At 36.6% G+C, this 20,771-nt stretch overlaps 3 protein-coding genes across 5 annotated transcripts; all 3 read left to right on the top strand.

Annotated features, from left to right (window-relative positions):
* The first annotated feature begins 878 nt into the window (after positions 1–878).
* LOC121771531 (phosphoinositide phosphatase SAC2-like) lies at positions 879–7,321 on the top strand. The gene is made up of 16 exons (XM_042168335.1): positions 879–1,387; positions 2,036–2,240; positions 2,356–2,521; positions 3,062–3,284; positions 3,520–3,596; positions 3,718–3,905; positions 3,985–4,082; positions 4,196–4,329; positions 4,421–4,516; positions 4,793–5,198; positions 5,351–5,472; positions 5,598–5,705; positions 5,941–6,129; positions 6,359–6,535; positions 6,635–6,728; positions 6,834–7,321. The coding sequence occupies exons 1-16, from the start codon at positions 1,262–1,264 to the stop codon at positions 6,951–6,953; spliced, it is 2,529 nt and encodes an 842-aa protein (XP_042024269.1). The 5' UTR covers positions 879–1,261; the 3' UTR covers positions 6,954–7,321.
* A 974-nt stretch (positions 7,322–8,295) lies between these two features.
* LOC121771874 (aldehyde oxidase GLOX1-like) lies at positions 8,296–9,936 on the top strand. Its single transcript, XM_042168762.1, has one exon. The coding sequence runs from the start codon at positions 8,296–8,298 to the stop codon at positions 9,934–9,936; it is 1,641 nt and encodes a 546-aa protein (XP_042024696.1).
* Positions 9,937–11,064: 1,128 nt separating this feature from the next.
* Positions 11,065–19,256, top strand: LOC121771681. 3 transcript variants are annotated; one of them, XM_042168524.1, is made up of 3 exons: positions 11,065–12,001; positions 12,085–12,514; positions 18,335–19,256. In XM_042168524.1, exons 1-3 carry the CDS (start codon positions 11,418–11,420, stop codon positions 19,097–19,099), a joined length of 1,779 nt encoding a protein of 592 aa, XP_042024458.1. In that variant the 5' UTR covers positions 11,065–11,417; the 3' UTR covers positions 19,100–19,256. The 3 variants fall into 3 exon arrangements, with proteins under 3 accessions (XP_042024458.1, XP_042024459.1, XP_042024457.1); XM_042168525.1 differs by lacking the exon at positions 18,335–19,256 and having other exon boundaries at positions 12,085–13,370; XM_042168523.1 differs by lacking the exons at positions 11,065–12,001; positions 12,085–12,514 and adding an exon at positions 17,024–17,847 and having other exon boundaries at positions 17,929–19,256.
* Positions 19,257–20,771: the final 1,515 nt, after the last annotated feature.

The raw sequence follows: 20,771 nt of genomic DNA on the forward strand, positions 1-20,771 counted from the left end.
CGCCTATGCTCGTTAACGAGTGCTCGGTAAAGGCACTTTTTCTTTTAATAAAAGTTAATTTCACTTCTCTAATAATTGACATTGATTTAGTACTTATATTAACGATATATTTGTAAACATCAGCAAAACATATTGTGGATTGTGCATTACTTAGTAAGAATATTGTTGATAAGAAGGAATATAGATAATAACCAGAGAATCTTAATTTCTTTATTTTATAGTATGAAATTGATGAATATCTTCTCAATAGGCCCACATTATTATGTATACACAATGTGCTGGTCAATTTCCATTTATATGGGAATTAGGTTTTTCGGAATCAATGTGATTTTTTCTTTATTTCGTTGAATATTTATTTATTGTTTTTTCTTAGGGGAATGAATTCATGATGGGCAAAACCAATGCAATGATACATTTAAAATAATTAATCCTTATATTAAAATCAATAGTATCGAGTAAATATTGTTGAAGGATACGTTTTTTTTTTGAGTTATATACTTTTATAAGTAATTATAATCGTCGGATTTGGTCATATCCCTGGAAAGAATATTATATTGTGGGACAATATTTTGCAGTAAAAATAACTTTGTAATAATAGTATTTGGTAGAATTGGATGGTAATTTGAAAAATATAAAGAAAAAGGTAATTATGGAACAACTGCCGCAATTATAATAAAATAATTTTTGACCTAAAAAAACATGATATTCATTACCGCCTTATAATATTAAGAGCCATAATTATGGAACAACTGCCGCAATCAATAAAATAAATATCTTTCGCTATTTAGTTAAAGAAAAGAAATAAACTGTAAAAATATAGGCTTCTTTAAAAATCGAAGACACCCAATAATTACAAAGCTACAGAATAAATATAAAAAGAAAATATAATATTCATTATTCTCTCTACACGCCAATTTTTGTGTGGACGCAGTCGCCGGAGCTTTGCTTCTCAATCTTCTCTCTCGATCTACGCGCAGAGACGCCTTATTTCAATCCCAGCCTCCTCAATTTGCATATTTTCTGTTGTTTCCGTGTTTTTCGGGATTTTTTGCGATTTTTTAGGTCGAAATCGAGTCTCATTGTAGTGATAGTTGTTGGTGTGGTATAGAGTTGTATTTTTTTGGATTTCGGATGCGTGTGTGCGTGAGCTGAGTTGGTTTGCCGAAGCTAGGGTTTTTGTAGCGGAGTTGACTTGCAGCTTCTGCTTGGAGAATTTGTATGCGATAATTGGATTTGAGAAGCCCGAGCTCGAGGCTCGGGAATGGGAAGTATGGAGAGGGAGAATGAAACGAACTTCAAATCCAATGCGGAAGCGAGCTTTGACGACGTTAGCGGCGGCGGAGGCGACGGGAAGTTTCAGAAATTCATGCTCTATGAAACTCGTTCGGTATAACTCTCTGATTTCGTTGCTGCTTGCTTGTTTGAACGTGAATTAATATTTTTTATGTCATATTTTTGCTTTGTGTGGTTTGAATTTGGGAAAAAGTTGCTGATTTTTAATTGGTGGAGCTGCGTTAAGTTTGTTTTTTGCTTAATTTGTAAGGAGTAGAACTATTTTGACATTAACATCAGATTTCAATCTATTGAGATGTGATCGTGAATAGGAGAAAGATTTTTGGAGGTGAAAATTCTTTAGATTTGTGAAAATCCAGTCTTTAACGCAGCTTTTTTCGTGTTTTACCCTGTAAGCTGCTAGGGCTTAGCTTTAATTTGTCTTGTTTAAGCTGCTCGAGCTTAGCTTTTATTTGGATCTCTTTTACTTATATTCATTGAATTTATTTTGGTATAGAACTTAGATCATTGCTGGGTGCTAAATCAAACCAAGATGGTTTGGAAGAGAAAGATATTATAATTGCATTTTTGTTGATTGAAGATGAGATAACATGCCATGGGTAGATTGTTTAACTAAAGGTCTTGCATACTGTATACCAGCATTATTTGCTTTCTATTTGTTGTATGAACATATTTGATTGAGTCTATGACACATGTTTGTTCCCTGACTCCGCTTTCTCATTTTTTTTTCTTGCTGCTCCAGAACTTTTATATGTTTGGATTTGAGAGAAGGAAAAAGTACTGGAAAGTCTTGAAAATAAGCAGATTAGAGCAGTCCGAGCTTTGTGTTGTTGAAGATTCGACAATATACTCCCAGGATGAACAGTCCGCACTCCTGCAAACAATTGCTGATGGAAACAAGTCTACTGGTGGACTAAAATTTGTTACCATATGCTATGGAATTGTTGGTATGTTAAATGTTGTAAATATCACACCCAGCAGATAGATTGCATCAAATCAGTTGAAAACTATATATATATAATTTGCTTGACTTTCTTGTGAATTTTCTTCTCTTGGTTACAGGATTCATAAAATTCTTGGGACCATATTACATGATTATTATCACTAAAAGAAAGAAGATTGGCATGATTTGTGGTCATGCTGTATATTCCGTTGCCAAGAGCGAGATGATCCCAGTACCTCATTCTTCTGCCAACTCAAATATGGCTTATTCTAAGAACGAGAACAGGTCTTTTGCCAATTCACATGTAAAAAGTCACTTTGTTATGAGAGGACAGAACTATAAGATTAAATATGCTTTTTATGTTTCTGTAGCTTCTTATTTGTTGTTTACTGTTAATGTAGTTGTTCTTAAGCTATTTAATGCTTTTCCTTTTCATATTATAGCGGTCTTTGCCAGTTCTACATTTCCGATGCTTCTCTAATGTCTGTCGATTACTTGTATGACACTCATTGTCTACGCCATTTTAGTATGAGTGTTATTTCCATATATTCCTTTTAGTGATATAAGCACAGTTCTTAGTGTATCCGCCTTAGTTAAATTGTTCTTAGTGCCCATTGCTAGCTTTTCTCAGTTAATGTGCAGGGCAAACCACATTGGTGTTGTGGTGTTAGTTTAACATGTTGAATCAGGCAAGGTATCATCAGAGTTCAGGGGGACATTTCTTGCCTTTTTAATGTTTATTATAATTGTTCTCTTATATCTAACTTTTGAAATGGTCTTCTATTAAATTGTTTTGCCTCCGCCTTCTCTTTTGTTGATAAATAGATACAAGAAGCTCTTGCGCAACGTGGATCTCACCAAGGACTTCTTTTTTAGCTACTCCTACCATGTCATGCTTAGTCTTCAAAGGAATCTAAGCAATCATGAAACAGGAGTATCCCTTTATGAGACAATGTTCGTCTGGAATGAGTTCTTAACTCGTGGTATTCGTAATCAACTGAAGAATTCGGTTTGGACTGTAGCACTGGTTTATGGATTCTTTAAACAGGTAACTATGTTTGAAAGTAGTCCATAAGTGCCCCATTGTCTATTCTAAATATGTTATAGAACTTGTTGTTTATATGATTGTCTCTGAAGGGCTTACCAACCATGCCTTTTTTATGCTGTTGACTTCATTCATATAAAATTTTAACATTCCATGGTTTATTATAGTTTATGTGATTTATATAAGATGTTTCATCAACTACTTGCTCGCTGGTTTTCTGATTTTGAATCTTTAACAGGTTAAGCTCTCAGTATCTGGCCATGATTTCAGTCTGATTCTTATTGCTAGACGGTCACGTCACTATGCTGGAACCAGGTCCTTGGATTTCTCGCATTATTAATGCTATGATTTTGTCTCTTCAATGGGTCTTTAACTCTTTATAGCTTTAATTCAACTATGTAAAAAATTTGTACTAAAATCCACTTGTCTGACGCAGATACTTGAAACGCGGAGTGAATGAAAAGGGTCGTGTGGCAAATGATGTTGAGACCGAACAAATTGTGCTTGAGGATGTGGTGGGAGGAAGACCGAGACACATATCTTCTGTTGTGCAGAACCGGGGTTCAATACCACTCTTTTGGTCACAAGAGACCTCAAGATTGAATATTAAACCTGATATCATATGTATGACTCATAAAGTTGTTAATGTTCTCTTAGTGCTCAACTTCTTATAAGACACTTTTCTAACTATATTTTTATGTAGTGTCAAAGAAGGATGATGCATATCATGCCACTAAGCTTCATTTTGAGAATCTAGCTAAGAGATATGGGAATCCTATAATTATTTTAAACTTAATTAAGGTAAAGTTTTGCATAACTGTTTTGGCTGATGCGGCTAATGGTGCAGATTCCCCCTTTACATTCTCCTGATAAGTACTCAAAATTTTATTAATACTCCTTTCCTCAATTTCCAGACTCGTGAGAAGAAGCCACGGGAATCTATTCTTCGTGCGGAGTTTGCTCATGCTATTGAAGTCATCAATAAAGATCTAGCGCATGAAAATCGCTTGAAGTTCCTTCATTGGGATTTGAGTAAATACTCACGAAAGTATGAATGCATAATTCTTCCTTTCATTTCTTTCCGTATTTTGCCTTCATTCTTGAATATTTAACCTTAATTTCTGTATTTCTATCTACAGCAAAGCAGCAAGCGTGCTGGCGTATTTAGTCAAAGTAGCAGCTAATGCATTGGACTTAACCGGCTTCTTCTACTGTGAATTACCTCCATTTTTATGGTGAGCAGTGCAATTGAACCACTGCTAAATACTGAAGGGTTAACTGGGTGTGTTATTGCTGATTAGTTATTTAGATGTTGAAGACTATGATGTCTTGTGATAACCCAAGTGCTTTGTTCTTTTTTAGATAGTTTGTGTTCTTATTTTTTATTGCATAATTTTTTGGATCAATATGTTTGTTATGGTCTAATATTACCTCTTTTTGTTTCTTTGTTTTGATTATATACCCTTTTCTCCAATACACCCTTTTGTAACCAATTGATTCTCCTTATGCAGCCAACTCCCATGCAGTAATAATTGTAATGATGATTGCCTGGATGAAGACCTCTTCGTTATGACTGAGGATGGGCATGCTGTGAATGCTGAAGATAGACTTGTCTCTGATGTGAATACTGGTGATAGAATTGATGCCTCTGATGTGAATGATTCTCCTGTTGTAAAGTCTCCATTGTTTCAAAAAGGGGTATTAAGAACAAACTGCATTGATTGTTTGGACCGGACAAATGTTGCTCAATATGTGTTTGGGCTCGTTGCTCTCGGTCATCAGTTGCATGCATTAGGGTATATCAGTAGTCCTAGTATTAGTTTAGACTCCCCGTTGGCAGATGATTTAATGAAGATTTATGAAGCTATGGGTGACACTCTTGCCCTGCAGTACGGTGGATCTGCAGCACATAATAAGGTAGTACTTATATTTAAACTGAGAAGTAAAACAAGGAATTTATATTGATCTCTAACACCTTAAAATATATACGTCAATAAGATGTTATATTTTGGTAGTAATCCACTCTTCTTTTTCCTTCTTGACCACCTCATTCATGCTACAATGAACAGATCTTCTCTGAGAGACGAGGACAGTGGAAAGCAGCAACACAGTCCCAAGAGTTTTTGAGAACTCTTCAGCGTTTTTATAGTAACGCTTACATGGATGCTGATAAACAAGACGCCATAAATGTGTAAGCAAATTGGTTCTGCAAAAGCAGTTTATCAAATACTATTTTCGCTAAAGTGATCATTTTGGTGTAACATTGGATTGATGTTTTATGTTATATAATTAATATGATTAATTTCTTGTGAGCAGGTTTTTGGGTCATTTTCAGCCGCAGCAGGGTAAGCCAGCTCTTTGGGAGCTGGATTCTGACCAACATTACGGTGTTGGAAAGCGTGGTTCTAATTTGGAAAATTCTAGGTATTTGACAATACATGTCTGCACCCACCACTTTAAAGCTCATGTTGGATACATGATATATGAATTCTTCAATTTGTTCATAATACGATTATGGGTTTATGAAAAAGTAAACAAAACAATTTTGCTCACCAAAATGCTTATTGAGGAAAAGGGTGGATTGTATGTATGTAACTGAAAACACTGCAAGTATTTGTTGATGAGATCATTGCTAATGGCAATACAAATGAATTTGCAGGTCAATGATCAAAAGATCATTTTCTGATGGTAACATTCTCTGTGACAACTCACCCATTGTTGATGAGAAGGACCTTGAGATGGATAGTTCTCAAAGGCCATTAGCTGTTCAGATTCAAGACTGTAACGTGGGTCTTTCCGAATCAACTCCAGAATTTTCAACTTCTGAAACTGCTATAACATATTCCCGGTACGAGTTATCACATCTCCCGAAGTAAATGTTACTCTGAGCACATAAAACCTCTAGATAAAAAATGTGAAACATATCACGCGCCATTGAAATTAACAGTGGTAAACTATAGTACCATATAACAACCATGGATGTGTCATATGCTTGGATTAAGAAATAATTTAGGGAAGCATGAAATATCCTCGAGCTTCTATTTTCTATTATTGATCTTATATTGGTTGCTTCTTAGGTACACTCCCTCAATGTCACGCAAGCAGCTGTTCCCTGATGTCCAAGAAGAGCAATTCCTCGAAAATGAGAGCACATATTTTGTTGATCGTGTAGATTCTTTCAACTGTTCCAACTTTCTCGATGTTGATTGGCTATCTTCATCTGGGAACTCCTGTGAAGAGGAAACCTACGAAAGGTAACAAACCCCATTTCATAAAAAACTAGAAATCGAAGGTTCATGCTGGTGATCATTGCTAGTTTTGCTCGTTGCTAACTGTATCTTTGCTCGTTGCAGATCATTGCTAATCGGTTCTCCAAGCCTTGGGATGTCTTCTGGCGATATTAAAATGGAATCAACCCCATGCCATCACTCTGCATCAAGCTTGAAGGTCAGTTTTCATTTTCATCACACTTTTCAGTCTACAACGTTAAAACAGTTGCTAAATTCGATAAATAAGTTGGAACTGGCCATTTACAACAACCTATGATTCCAGGGAAAGGAACAGGCCAGCGGAGACCTCGGAGGTGGTTCTGCCAGCAGCTCTGTCGACCTAACCGAATACTCCGACCGCTTTGTGCATTGGGTCAACCACAGCAACATGCTTTTCCTTTAAGACTTACGTACGACTGTTCGTTCCGTGGAAAAAGTGCACTAAACATTGGCTCCATTATTTGACTTGGTGAATCCATCCAAAGGATGTGGATCAGTAGGTGACTGAGAAATAAATGGAGAAGAAACGAAGCAAGAAAAGAAGGGATGGAGAAATTTTGGGTACAGAAAATTGTACATTCAACCAACTAATTTTACCGGTGTAGTAATTGTTCACAGCTTGATGAGTTATTAGAGATAGTAACACTGCAGTACTTTTCTTTAGCCTTTGATTTGTAAATATTAGTTTCCATTTTATCCGTTGTTGGGAATTCTATGTTTCACCTTTCGTGTATATATATTGTTATCAAGTTTATTTATCGTTTTATGTAACCTTCTTTACTTTAATTATTTTACTTGTGTCGAATTTTTTGAAATTTATTTAGCCTAAGATTATCTGTGTTAATGCTAGCTAGAGCAAGAACAACAAACATCGTAACATCACGAGATCAACTTTGTCTAATAAGTACTAGGAGAGAAGTATATTAGTAATTTGTTTAATTAAGTTTTGCTGTTTACACACTATATTTAAGTTTATCACAATTTATATTTAAGCATATTCAAGGTGATTACTTTAAAAAATAAAAAAATTCAACTCATACCTCATATTCAACCACACCTAATGTAACATGAGTATCCGACCTAGTTCGAGATGATTCGAATTCTTAACCTAATCTGATGTGACTCGAATATCCGACCTATTGTTTTGAGGACAAAAAAAAAAAAAAAAATTCAACTCACACCTCATATTCAACAAAACCTAATGTGACTTGAGTATCCGATCTAGTTCAAGATAATTCATATTCTTAACCTAATTTGATATAACTTGAATATCCGACCTATTGATTTATTAAAGTGACTAAATCCATGAATTAATTAATTTAAAGTGACTCAAATTCCTGATCTAAATATATTTTTGATTAAAGAAAATATCTTACCAATCGAGGCGACTTATTTTGACTATATATTATGGTTTCCATTTCTTATAATACAAATTTAAGTTAATTAAAATTTTATACTCTTGGCCCAGTAAAATTTAGGGTTTTCCTCACTTCTCAAATACTCCACGGATATTTATTACACGTAATAATTATACTGTAATAACAGTATTAGTATGCACGAATTGGAATGAGAATATGCATATTAATATTGTTTAGTCTTACTTAGTAACCTACAATCTTTTTCCATGTTTAATTAAATTTTGATTTGTTAAATAAAATAATTTATTTCCATGTTAAATTAGATTTTAGGGTAAAGCCGCTCTATAAATGATCCCACCGTGACCACAATTCTCCCATTATTCCAACATGACTCCACCCTCTCCTCCTCTTTGCCTTTTCCTCCTCCTTTGCCTTCCCCTTTGGCCCGTCCCCGCGGCCGGAGGCGGGGGCAAGTGGGACCTACTCCTTTCCAACATTGGCATCTCCGCCATGCACATGCAGCTCCTCCACACCGACCGCGTCGTCATGTTCGACCGTACCAACTTCGGCTCCTCCAACATCTCCCTCCCCAAGGCCGAATGCGTCCACGACCCCGACGATCCCCCCTCCCGCCTCGACTGCACCGCCCACTCTGTCGAGTACGACGTCGCCTCCAACTCCGTCCGCCCCCTCACCCTCTCCACCAACATCTGGTGCTCCTCTGGCGCCGTCCTCCCAGACGGCACCCTAGTCCAGACCGGCGGCAACGGGAGAGGCGACCACGCCGTCCGCCTCTACAAACCCTGCACCAATAACAACAACAACTACTCATGCAACTGGCAAGAAACCACAAAGGCACTCTCTCAGAGAAGGTGGTACGCCACCAGCCAAATCCTCCCAGACGGCCGCCAGATCATAGTCGGCGGCCGAGGCGAGTTCAACTACGAGTTCTACCCCAAAAAAACCGCGGGGGAGGGCTCCTACAGCCTCCCCTTTCTTTACCAGACATTCCAGTCTGGTAAAGAAAACAACCTCTACCCCTTTGTCTTCTTAAATATCGACGGAAACTTATTCATTTTCGCCAACAATCGCGCTATACTGTTCGACCACATGAACTCCAAGGTCATCCGTACCTACCCCACCCTACCCGGTGGGGACCCCAGGAACTACCCCAGCACAGGCTCTGCAGTACTGCTCCCCCTGAAGAGCAGTACTGTAGAGGTCCTGGTGTGCGGGGGCGCCCCCACAGACTCTTACAAAAGAGCATACTATAATCGTGATTTTGTAGAAGCTCTCAACACGTGTGGGAGGATCGCGATAAACGACCCGGATCCACAGTGGGTCATGGAGACCATGCCGTTGGCTCGGGTCATGGGCGACATGCTGTTGCTGCCGGATGGAAATGTCTTGATTATCAACGGTGCTGCTTTTGGCACCGCGGCCTGGGAACTGGGTCGCAGCCCGGTTCTTTCGCCGGTTCTCTACTACCCGGACAATCAACCCGGGTCGAGATTCGAGGTCCAGAACCCGACCTCGACCCCCAGGATGTATCACTCCTCCAGCATATTACTCCGCGATGGCCGAGTTATCGTTGGCGGAAGCAATCCTCACCAATTTTACAACTTCACTGACGTGCTGTTTCCAACGGATTTAACTCTCGAGTCGTTTTCACCGTCATATTTGGATCCGCAGTTCGGGTATCTTCGGCCGCAGATCCTTTCGCCCGTATCCGGATTTTACGTCGGGTATGGGCAGGATGTTATGATCCGGTTCAACGTCGGGTCGGGTCGGGTGGTGAAGAGTGAAATCATGGTGACAATGATTGTGCCGGCGTTTGCGACTCACTCATTCTCGATGAATCAAAGGTTGCTGATTCTCGACAGTTGGGATGTGAAGGAGGTGGGGCGATACAAGTACCAGCTTCGGGTCAGAATGCCGGGTTCGGGTAATTTTGCACCGGGTGGGTACTACCTTTTGTTTGTGGTTCATAGAGATATTCCGAGTGAGGGAATCTGGATCCATATTTAGTTGATGACAACTATCGTTATTCTTTGTGTGCAAATAATTTATTTATGGGATAAATATTTGTATGCATTTTATTCAAAATTTTATGGATTATTTATTTTGAGATAAATATTTGTATGCATTTTGTTTATAATTATATGTCAAGAAACTTTCATGGTATTTAAGGAATGGATCCAAAAAGATTGAGAAGAATTTAATCTCTAATTAAAATAATTTTTTGTGATTGAGGAAATTTAGATTATTTAGCTTTATAAATAAAAGACATTATTATCTATTCAATTAATCAATGAAGTAAGAAGTATTTGCCTTTTATCTTCTTTATTTTCTGCATTCAAAGCCTAAGCATTCAGCTTGATCGACGAGACTCGGTTTTCTCGCCACTTTCTCCATCTTCCCACTTGATAATGGATTAAACCATTTTCAGTACTATTATTGGTTTTATTAATTAAAAATAAAAATTGCCATTGGTGGAGGCATAGTCCCAGCATAAACATCGTGACTCTCTTTTTCATTTGGAATTTTATTATTTTTACATATGAATTAAATTTTAGACCACATATTTCTTTATTTTGTTGGAGAAAAATGGTATTGTTATATCATCCATTAATGTTTACTAACACTAGAGAATTACTATATATTTTTTTAAAATAGTACTTATAAAACTAGAACTATGCAACTATTTATCAAACTCATGGGCTCAATATCGAATAGTTAATGGACTTCCAGTTTTAAAGTATGGGCCCAAGTAAATACCCACTGGTAAAATCACAAATTTGGGCTTCATATAAGAGCGACATACATGTTGGGCTTTGAAGTTAGTTTTTCATTCATGCAATTGTTTTGAAAAGCAAAAGACAGAGAGATTATGCTGTAACCAACACTTTATACTACTATTATTTTGAAATGTTTTGGAAAAGATAACTAAAGATATGTCATATGAGAAAAGCAAAAGACAAAGAGAGAGAATAAATTAAGGAGATTCTTTGTTAAGGAGATAGCTGTCACTATGAAATGTGGGTCCACACATGAAGATTGTGGAAGACTTATTTGTAATTGGCATTATATACTATCAATAGAACTATCACTGAAGGTTAAATCAAACGTTATGAAAATATAATTATGTTGGAAAAGGAAAAAAAGATTGGTTGAATGAATTACTCCACTTTGTTAGACATTGGAAGTTTTGTATGATTTGATAAGAAAGAGTGTTTATATATAGAATAATAGTGTGTTTTGGTAGACAGCCACACAGATAGAGACAGACTGAGATAGTTGAGAAGGAAAAAATGAGTGAGAGAGGAAAGGGGATAGAGAGGGAGATGTTTGAGCATTGGAGCCACGAGCATCCACTTTGTTTGGTGGAAACTCGTGGATGAGAATACTGTTATGGTTGTGAAGATCGGTTTAGCAGCGGAGAGCAAGCTTATGGATGCAGCATCACTGGATGTGCCTACTCAAACTTATTACACGAAGAATGTGCAACGATGGCCAGAAAGATACTACATCCATCGCACCACCCTCACCACATACTCATCCAACAACACGAACCAGATTTATATACTTGTTTTATCTGTGAAAGGATTATTTGGAGCATTGGTTACAAATGTACATGCTCTGAATGTGAGTTCGAGATGCACTTGAGATGCTCGCAAAGTGATGGGCTGATCAATGCAGTAGCAGCAGACGATGGCGTTGAGCAAATGCGCGACATTATACGCCATCCAAGTCATCCAGACCACGAAATGAAGTTGTGGAGAAGAAGGTGTAGCTTCAACTGTGATGCCTGTGGCACCACGCGCAAGGGGAGTTCGTACACATGTACTGTAGATGCTTGCCAGTATTGGATCCATGAGAGATGTGCTTCATTGCCTCAGAATTTGAAAAGGGAAGACCATCATCACTCTCTTTCTCTCTCTTTTCATGTCCCACTTGAGTATATGAGATTTGACTACAGATGTGATGTGTGCACCAGAATTCTGCTGCCCAAAAATTGGATATATCATTGTCAAATTTGTAGATATATTGTTCACATCAAGTGTGCCTTCAACAAGCCGCCTCGCATCATTGAGTATGTGCTAGCCAATATCGTTCATTTATTATTAGATTAGCCTTCCTTTATCTTAATTAATCATGTGTGCTTATGTCCAACAGAAATATTGGGAAAGACGTTATTCATCTTCCAGCGAATGAGGTAGCCGAGGAACTAATTACACCGTTTGTGATGAGGCAGAGAGGAGGAGAAGGAGGAACATTCATCATCATCCCTGCTGCTTCTGTTGATGAGTTGACGAAGGTGAAGTATAAGTTCCTTCATCACCAACATCAACTCACTTTACTCTCATCTGGCAATCAAAGCCAAGAAGAAGAAGAAGAAGAAGACGAGGAGAACTATGGAGTGAGATCGGAATTGATGTGTGATGGGTGCATCACTCCTATATCATCATCATCATCAAGTAGTAGTAGTAGTAGTAATAGTAAATGTTACTACTACTACTACTACATGAGTTGCAGTGAATGCAAATACAATCTTCACTTGGCTTGCTTTCACTTGCCACCTCAACTCTCCTCACTTCCACTCCACCACCACTCGCTGGACCTCCGATCTTGTGACAAACATCAACTTTGGAACTACGAAAATTGCAGTGTGTGTGAGTATGATATGAATGGGCTGTTTTACAGTTGTACAAAGTGTAGCTTCCAAGTAGATATCCAATGCGCTTGTTTGCCGGATACCATACTCCACGCAGCTCACCCTCGACATCTCCTCAAGTATGTGACTCAGTCGGATGTACGCGAGGATATCAACCGACGGCGCTTGTCGTGTGCTGCTGGTTGTGGCGAAGACATAGGCGATTATGATTGTTACAGGTGTTGCAGCAGCAGCCCATGTGATTTCATTGTGCACGTCAGATGCGCTTTGCTGCCTGCGTCGGTCAGCAGCCGTAGATGGGACGAGCACCACCCGCTGCTGCTGACGTACAACGCCACTCTCAACCGTCCTGGCGATTTCTACTGCGATCAATGTGAAAAACAAATGAATCCCAGGAGTTGGATGTATCACTGCCGCGCCTGCGATATATCCTTCCATCCACGATGCTTTATAACTACATCCGGAGAGTATAGAAACATCAAGATGGGTCAGGAATATGATGTGAATGAAGAAACCCATCCACACCCTCTCACCTTTCAACTTCTCACCACAAAACGCCGCTGCGACATTTGTCGTTGCAATGAGATATGAAAATCAAGGATTTTACTGTGCATTATGCAACTTCTTCATTTGTCTCTACAGCTGCGGTATAAAAATGATAAAAAATGGTGACATGAAGGCCGTCGAATGAATGATGATAGGGATGTTGTCTACTCTTTCCACTTGTATTTTTATGTTTATGCTCTTTTCATTTAATTAAGAATTACTATTGAATTGAGTTAGTAAATTGTGGATCTCACTTTTATATACTCCTAAAAAAATAAATGAGAATTTAAATTGCAGACATCTCAAAATGGGAAATGGAACAGTTTTGACTAATGGAGGGAGTAGTATATCATTTCTTATACATTAAATATAAGAAGAAAAGAAAAAACCCCGTAAAATTATTATAATGTAAAATGGAATTTAATTTGCCTATTATGTCCCCAATATGTATTTAGCCTAACGACTAATACGTTATACTCTCGTACTAGTACTACTTAGTATCTATTACTACTACTATATTATTATTATTATTATTATTATTATTATTATTATTATTATTATTATTATTATTATGGGTCAGGAATAAAAATGATCGGAAGTGGGGACATGAAGGCTGTCGATTGAGAGAAATTATCATACTACTATCTATTATTGTAAATTTGTCTACTTATTCAAATTCATCTTTTTTTATGTGTATTAATTACTTCAAACTAATACATTTATGAGCATCCCACATCTCCTCTTACTAGTCGTTGTAAAGATTGTGTCAGTTTATGTTCAATTTCAAAATATTATTTTTTCTCTACAGTTTACGTGCCATTTGGCGTTTCATAGGAACATAGTGTTTAAGTGACGTTCATTTGTGATTCTCTGTTTCTTGTTCTTGGTGATGACACATCTTCTACTGATTCAACATTATATTAGTTCAAATAATAGTATATTTTAATGTTCTTATGTGTATTACTTAATACGGAGTACTATCATATACTACTATTAGACAAGTTATTAATACTCTCTCCTCCCCCAATATGTGTTGCCATCACTATATAAGGTCGGGTGACTAAAATAAGTCGGATTGCAACCTATTTCCACATCTAGATATTTAAGGAAGATTTAAATCTATAACAACAATGATTTGATTAGATCTCTCTTGTAACATTGTTGCATTGGTTTTCTTGTATTTCCTCAAGTTTCTATGTTGTTATTTTTGGGCTCACAAGTCACAATTTTAACTATCAAATACTCCATCCATCCCTCATAATTCGCTACCATTTCACCTGGCACGAGTTTTAAGAAATGTACTAGAAAGTGGGTTGAAAAAGTTTGTGCCATGTGTGTCCTACTTTTATATATTAGTTTTATAATAAAATGTGAGTGTGAATGAGTTAGTGGAATGTAGGGTCCACTACCAAAAATGGTAAAAGTGAAAGGTAACAAATTTTTAGGGATGGACGAAAAGGAAATAGGTGATAAATTTTCAGGGACGGAGGGAGTATGACATTATCGAGTACCACAAGATCCGAGCCCGATAGTCAGGTGGAAAGTCGAGCTTGAACAACGAAAAATAAGTTTATATTGACCTTGTCTAATAAGAGGATCAACAATGATTCCCCATCTACCTCCGTGGTGACTGGAACCTCTTACCTATTGGTCAAAGGGGAAGCGTCTTACCAACAAAGATACGCTTCATCGTCTCTAATAAGACCATTTACATTTAATTAAATCTATGCAAAGTCGAATCAAATTAAAGCTTGCGTTAGGTTTAAAGAGCTAAGACCATCTCCAAGGGTACACTAAAACCTAAAATGAGATAGATAATTAGCTCCAATAGTACTCAAAAACCAATCTCATTTTTGGTTTTTGAGAAAAAAATACTTATCTTTAGGTTTACACTAAACCAAAACCTAAAAGTTTATCAAATTTTGTGAGTGAAAAGGCATATTTAATATAGAGAATATTCTTTTAAGTTTGAATTTAGTGTGAGTAAAATCATATTTGATGTGACATTTATAATAAAATGGGTATGAGTTTAGTGTAAATGGTCGGAGATGTTCCAAGATCAAATCATTAATGGTTGAGTTGACTAAACCAAAATTTAAATCGAAAAGTTAGTTATAAAGTAGAATGTAGAAAGTAACCTCTCTTATTATTTTGGGATGACTACTTTTGTTTATGGTTAATAATGTACTAATTATGAAAAAATGGCATTAGCCACAAACAACCCAAATCCTATTTTTAGGATTTTGTTACTAACGTCCACTATTAAAACCTTTGTACATTTTCACTAATTTTGTTCTACAAATAGAGTTGTATTATTTCTTTTTAATTAATCTTGTAATTTGTAATAATATTTTTCCTAACTCCCCACTAATAATATTCATGTTGGGCTTTGAAGCTAGTTTTAATTCTTGCAGTCGTTAGAACTAGAATTTAATGTACCAAGATCATTATGCTGTAATCAACACTTTATTTTGAAATCTTTGGAAAATATATACTACTATATGAGAAAAGCAAAAGACAAAGAGAAAGAATAAAGAAGATTCACAAAGGAAGGTATTTTTGCAATGGACAGGCCGGGAAGGTTTTGTGCTCTTGAAAAAGTTAAATTAAACGTCATAAAAATACTATAATGATATTGGAAAAGCGAAAGACAAAGGACTAAGAGAAAGAAAAAGAATTGTTTTGTGCTCTTGAAAAGTAGAAATCCTCAAACCGTAATACGTAATGATTGGGAATATATATCTAATTACATGAATCGGGAAAAAAAGTGTTATTCCACAAGACAAAATTAATTACACCCATCACAAAAAAGATAATTACATGAAAAGACAAAGGCAGCGCCAAAGAAAAAGGAGATTTCTTTGAGTTAAATGCTTTTGTATGATTCAAAATGTTGAATGAAAGATGAGATAGTTTGCCAGTATTTTTGCGAAGTTAGTCATCACTCAAAGTTAAATTAAACGTTATATAAATACTATTGCATGCATGATTCTTGTATTCCAAACTGTTAGAAATACGGTAACAAAGAGTCTTCATATATGTCTGTCTAGACTGAAAAAATACTCACACAGGAAGGTCGTCGATTGAGATAAATTATCTGTTTCAGATCATTGATTCAGTAATCTGTCAAGAACGATGATACAAATGTTTTTTAATTCATTATAATTTGGCTCTACTCTGAAAATAAAGGAAAATGGAACAAGCACATGCATGATAGAAGAAATTGTGCATGGATGTACAGTCTCAATTTAGTACTATTATATCATTATTTATCACTAAAAGTTAAATTAAGCATTATAAGATTATAATTAGTATATTGGAAAAGCAAAGACAGAAAACAAGAGAGAGAGAGAGAGAGAGAGATAAAATTGTTTGAGTGAATTAATATGTTACTTTGACACATACTTTGCCGACATATATAGGAAATTTTAATTCTAGTGTATAGTATTCCAAAAGAGAAATCGTCAAAGCAAAAATCATAATAATATTTGAGAACATATATTTATTCACACAATCAAGAAATGAATTATTAATTAGACCCACCAACAAACGGTAATTACATGAAAAAGAAGACAATGCCGAAGAAAAAGGAGATTCTTTGAGTGATGAACCTTCTCAAATTATTACACAAAAGTATTGTATCAATAATAGATGTCAGTCAAAGTTAAACCTAAACTGTTATGAAAATATAATAAAATTGGAAAAGCAAAAGACAAAAGAAAAAGAGAAAGAAGATTATTGTTTGACTGAATTAATTTATTACTTTAATGAAGTACATACTTTTGGTGAGATTGGAAGGATTGTATGATTCTTACATTTGAAAATGTTGGGAAGAGGAGTAGTACAAATAGTATTTATATATATGGTCTAGACACCCACACACAAAAAGTGAGATAGATATTGAGAAGGAAAAAAAAAATAAGAATGAGTTTGAGAGGAAAGGAGATAGAGGAGGAGGGGAATGAGAGAGAGATGCTCCATCATTGGAGCCACGAGCATCCACTTAGTTTGGTGAAAACTCGTGAAAAAGTATACTGTTATGGGTGTGAAGAGTTGTTTAGTATTGGAGAGCAAGCTTATGGATGCAGCATTGAGGGATGTGGCTACCCAAGATTATTACACGCTGAATGTGGTGCGATTGCGAGAGAGATACGCCATCCATCGCACCACCCTCAACACATACTCATCCAACGCCACGAACCGCAATTAGGGGGGTGTGATATATGTGGAAGGACTATTTGGAGCATTGGTTACAATTGCTCAGGTTGTTATTTCCAGATGCACCTGAGATGCGCACAAGGTGGTGGCATGGTCGATACAATGGGTGATGATGATGATAATGAGAAAAGGCGCAGCGTCATACGCCATCCAAGTCATCCTGACCATGAGCTGAAGTTGTGGAGGAGAAGTTGTTCCTTCAAGTGCGATGCTTGCTGCACCACACGCAAAGAGAGTTCCTCCTACACATGCACCAATCATGATTGCCAGTATTGGATCCATGAAAAATGTGCTTCCTTGCCTCAAAGCTTCAAAAGGGAAGACCACCATCACTCTCTCTCTCTATCCTTTCGAGTCCCTTTTGAATATCTCAATTTCAACTACAAATGTGATGTGTGCAACACATATTTGCTACCCAACTATTGGATATATCATTGTCAACTCTGCAGATTTATTGTCCACGTCAAGTGCGTTTACAACAAGCAGCCTCGCATCACTGAGTATGATTTATTTCTATGTCATTACTTATTAGATTATCCTTCCTTTATCTTAATTATTGTCATGTGTTTTTTATTTACCAGAAACATTGGGAAAGACATGATTCATCTTCCAACAAATGAAGTGGCCGAGGAACTAATTACACCTTTTGTGATGAGACAAAGAGGAGGAGAAACATTGATACCACCCATCATCCCTACTGCTGCTGCTGCTGCTAATGAGTTGGTGAAGGTGAAGTACTATAAGTTCATTCATCACCAACATCAACTCACTTTAGTCTCATCTGGCGATCGAAGCCAAGAAGAAGAAGAAGAAGAAGACGAAGAGAATTATGGAAAGAGATCAGAATTGATGTGTGATGGGTGCATCAGTCCTATATCATCATCATCATCATCATACTACTACTATATGAGTTGCAGTGAATGCAAATACAATCTTCACTTGGCATGCTTTCACTTGCCACCTAATGTCCCGTCTCTTCCAATCCACCAACATGATGATCACCAGCTTGTCCTCCGATCTTGTGACAAACATCAACCTTGGAACTACGAAACTTGCAGTGTGTGCAAGTATGGTACGAATGGGCTGATTTATAGTTGCACAGCGTGTGACTTCGAAGTCGATATCCAATGCGCTTGTTTGCCGGATACCATACATCACGCAGCTCACCCGCGACATCTCCTCAAGCATGTGACCCAGTCGGATCTAGGCAGAGATATCAACCGATGGAGCTTGTCGTGTGCAGCTACGTGTGGCCAACACGTAGTCAATTATGATTGTTACAGGTGCTGCAACAGCTCATGCGATTTCATTGTGCATGTCAGATGCGCTGTGCTGCTGGCATCAGTCAGCAGCCGTAGATGGGACGAGCAACACCCGCTGCTGTTAACGTACGACGCCACTGTCAATCGTCCTGGCGATTTCTACTGCGATCAATGCGAAACACAAATGAATCCCAGGAGTTGGATGTATCACTGCCGCGCCTGCGATGTATCCTTCCATCCACGATGCTTTATAACTACATCCGGCTACTATAGAAACAAGAAGTTTGGGCAGGAATATGTGATCATTGACGCAATTCATCCACACCCTCTCACCTTTCAACTTCTCACCACAAAACGCCACTGCGACATTTGTCGTCGTAGAAGATATGAAAATCAAGGATTTTACTGTGCATTATGCAACTTCTTCATTTGTCTCTACGGCTGCGGTATAAAAATGATAAAAAATGGTGACATGAAGGCCGTCGAATGAATGATGATAGGGATGTTGTGATATGATCATATCTATCATATCTCTTAGGATCTTCTAATTATTTAGTTTTTCCTTATTCACCATATCTTTCCCATATTTGTTTAGATATTTATTTCTTGTTCATTAAGTTAGGGTAGTAGTATTCTAGTATTATAAATAGGAGAGCTTGTTATCATTTTATTCATTCAATGAATATATTATTTTCCACAAACTTGTCTTGAGTAACAAGAATATCATATTTCGTTTCCAAATTGTTGTTCACCGAAGAACGTCCGAAAATCAGCAATTCGTGAGCTTTCCTTCGAGCACGTCGAAGGTTCGATCACCTTATCTCTCCGAGAAGTTAGCCATCCGGCCTCGTTACGAAGAACGTCCGTAGCATGTTGTCTACCCTTTCCACTTGTATTTTTATGTTTATGCTCTTTTCATTTAATTAAGAATTACTATTGAATTGAGTTAATTGAGTTAGTAAATTGTTATATACTCCTAAAAAAATAAATGAGAATTTAAATTGCAGACATCTCAAAATGGCAAATGGAACATTTTTGACTAATGGAGGGAGTAGTATATCATTTCTTATACATTAAATATCAGAAGACAAGAAAAAAACCCGTAAAATTATTATAATGTAAAATGGAATTTAATTTGCCTATTATGTCCTCAATATGTTTTTTAGCCTAACGACTAATACGTTATACTCTCGTACTAGTACTACTTAGTACTCCCTCCGTCCCACATAATTTGGGACACTTTGACCGGGCCCGGGTTTTAAGAAATATAATGAAAAGTGGGTCCTACTTTTATATATTAGTTTTATAATTAAATGTGAGTAGGAATGAGTTAGTGGAATGTGGGGTCCACTACCAAAAATGGTAAAAGTGAAATAAGTCAAATTATGCGGGACGGCCCAAAATGGAAAACTGGGTCAAATTATGTGGGACATAGGGAGTATCTATTATTATTAATAATAATTTGTATGTTTATTGAAACTGATCTTATTTATGTGTATTAATTATTTAAATCTAATACATTTATGAGCATCCTCTTACTAGTCATGGTAAAGATTAGTTGTTAATTAAGTGCCAGTTTATGTTCAATTTCAAATTTTCAATTCAATTTTACTTTCCAGTTTACGTGCCATTTGGCGTTTCACAGGAACATGGAAAAATGTTTAATCTCTGTTTTTTGGTGATGACATTCTTCGACAGATTCAGCATTAGTTCAAATAATACTATACTTTAATGTTCTTATGTATACTTAATAATGTTGATCATATACCAGACAAGTTATTAATATAATGTATTGCCTGTATTAGCATAAATTTAAAATAACAAAAAATTGAGCAACGATCGGTTATTCATCTTACAATGAGACTTTCATCTCAAATGAAATGATTTTTGCATATAGCTGATTTAATAATAATATTTTTAAAGATTTTATCATTTAAAAATTTTCCATTGGTGGAGGCATGCCCCACTATGAACATAGTAACTCATTTCACATCCATCTTTAAAAAATAGTCTTAATTATTAACATTATAGATTTTAATTCAAAATTAATAAAATAAGAAAAAAATATGTTATTAATAAAAAAATAGACTCAGATCTTTATAGAAAAAACTTAACTTACTGTTATAAATATATAGAAATTAATATTAGGTGAGCATAATAAA

Source organism: Salvia splendens, chromosome 16 (genome assembly GCF_004379255.2).
Source record: "Salvia splendens isolate huo1 chromosome 16, SspV2, whole genome shotgun sequence".
Taxonomy (NCBI): domain Eukaryota; kingdom Viridiplantae; phylum Streptophyta; class Magnoliopsida; order Lamiales; family Lamiaceae; genus Salvia; species Salvia splendens.

Excerpts from the sequence above, each read along its gene's own strand:
- LOC121771531 (XM_042168335.1), top strand. The coding sequence starts at position 1,262 with ATGGGAAGTATGGAGAGGGAGAATGAAACGAACTTCAAATCCAATGCG. Across the intron at positions 2,522-3,061 it reads TATTCTAAGAACGAGAACAG|ATACAAGAAGCTCTTGCGCA; the intron begins GTCTTTTGCCAA and ends GTTGATAAATAG. Across the intron at positions 6,729-6,833 it reads ACTCTGCATCAAGCTTGAAG|GGAAAGGAACAGGCCAGCGG; the intron begins GTCAGTTTTCAT and ends CTATGATTCCAG.
- LOC121771874 (XM_042168762.1), top strand. The coding sequence starts at position 8,296 with ATGACTCCACCCTCTCCTCCTCTTTGCCTTTTCCTCCTCCTTTGCCTT.
- LOC121771681 (XM_042168523.1), top strand. The coding sequence starts at position 17,054 with ATGAGTTTGAGAGGAAAGGAGATAGAGGAGGAGGGGAATGAGAGAGAG. Across the intron at positions 17,848-17,928 it reads AAGCAGCCTCGCATCACTGA|AAACATTGGGAAAGACATGA; the intron begins GTATGATTTATT and ends TTTATTTACCAG.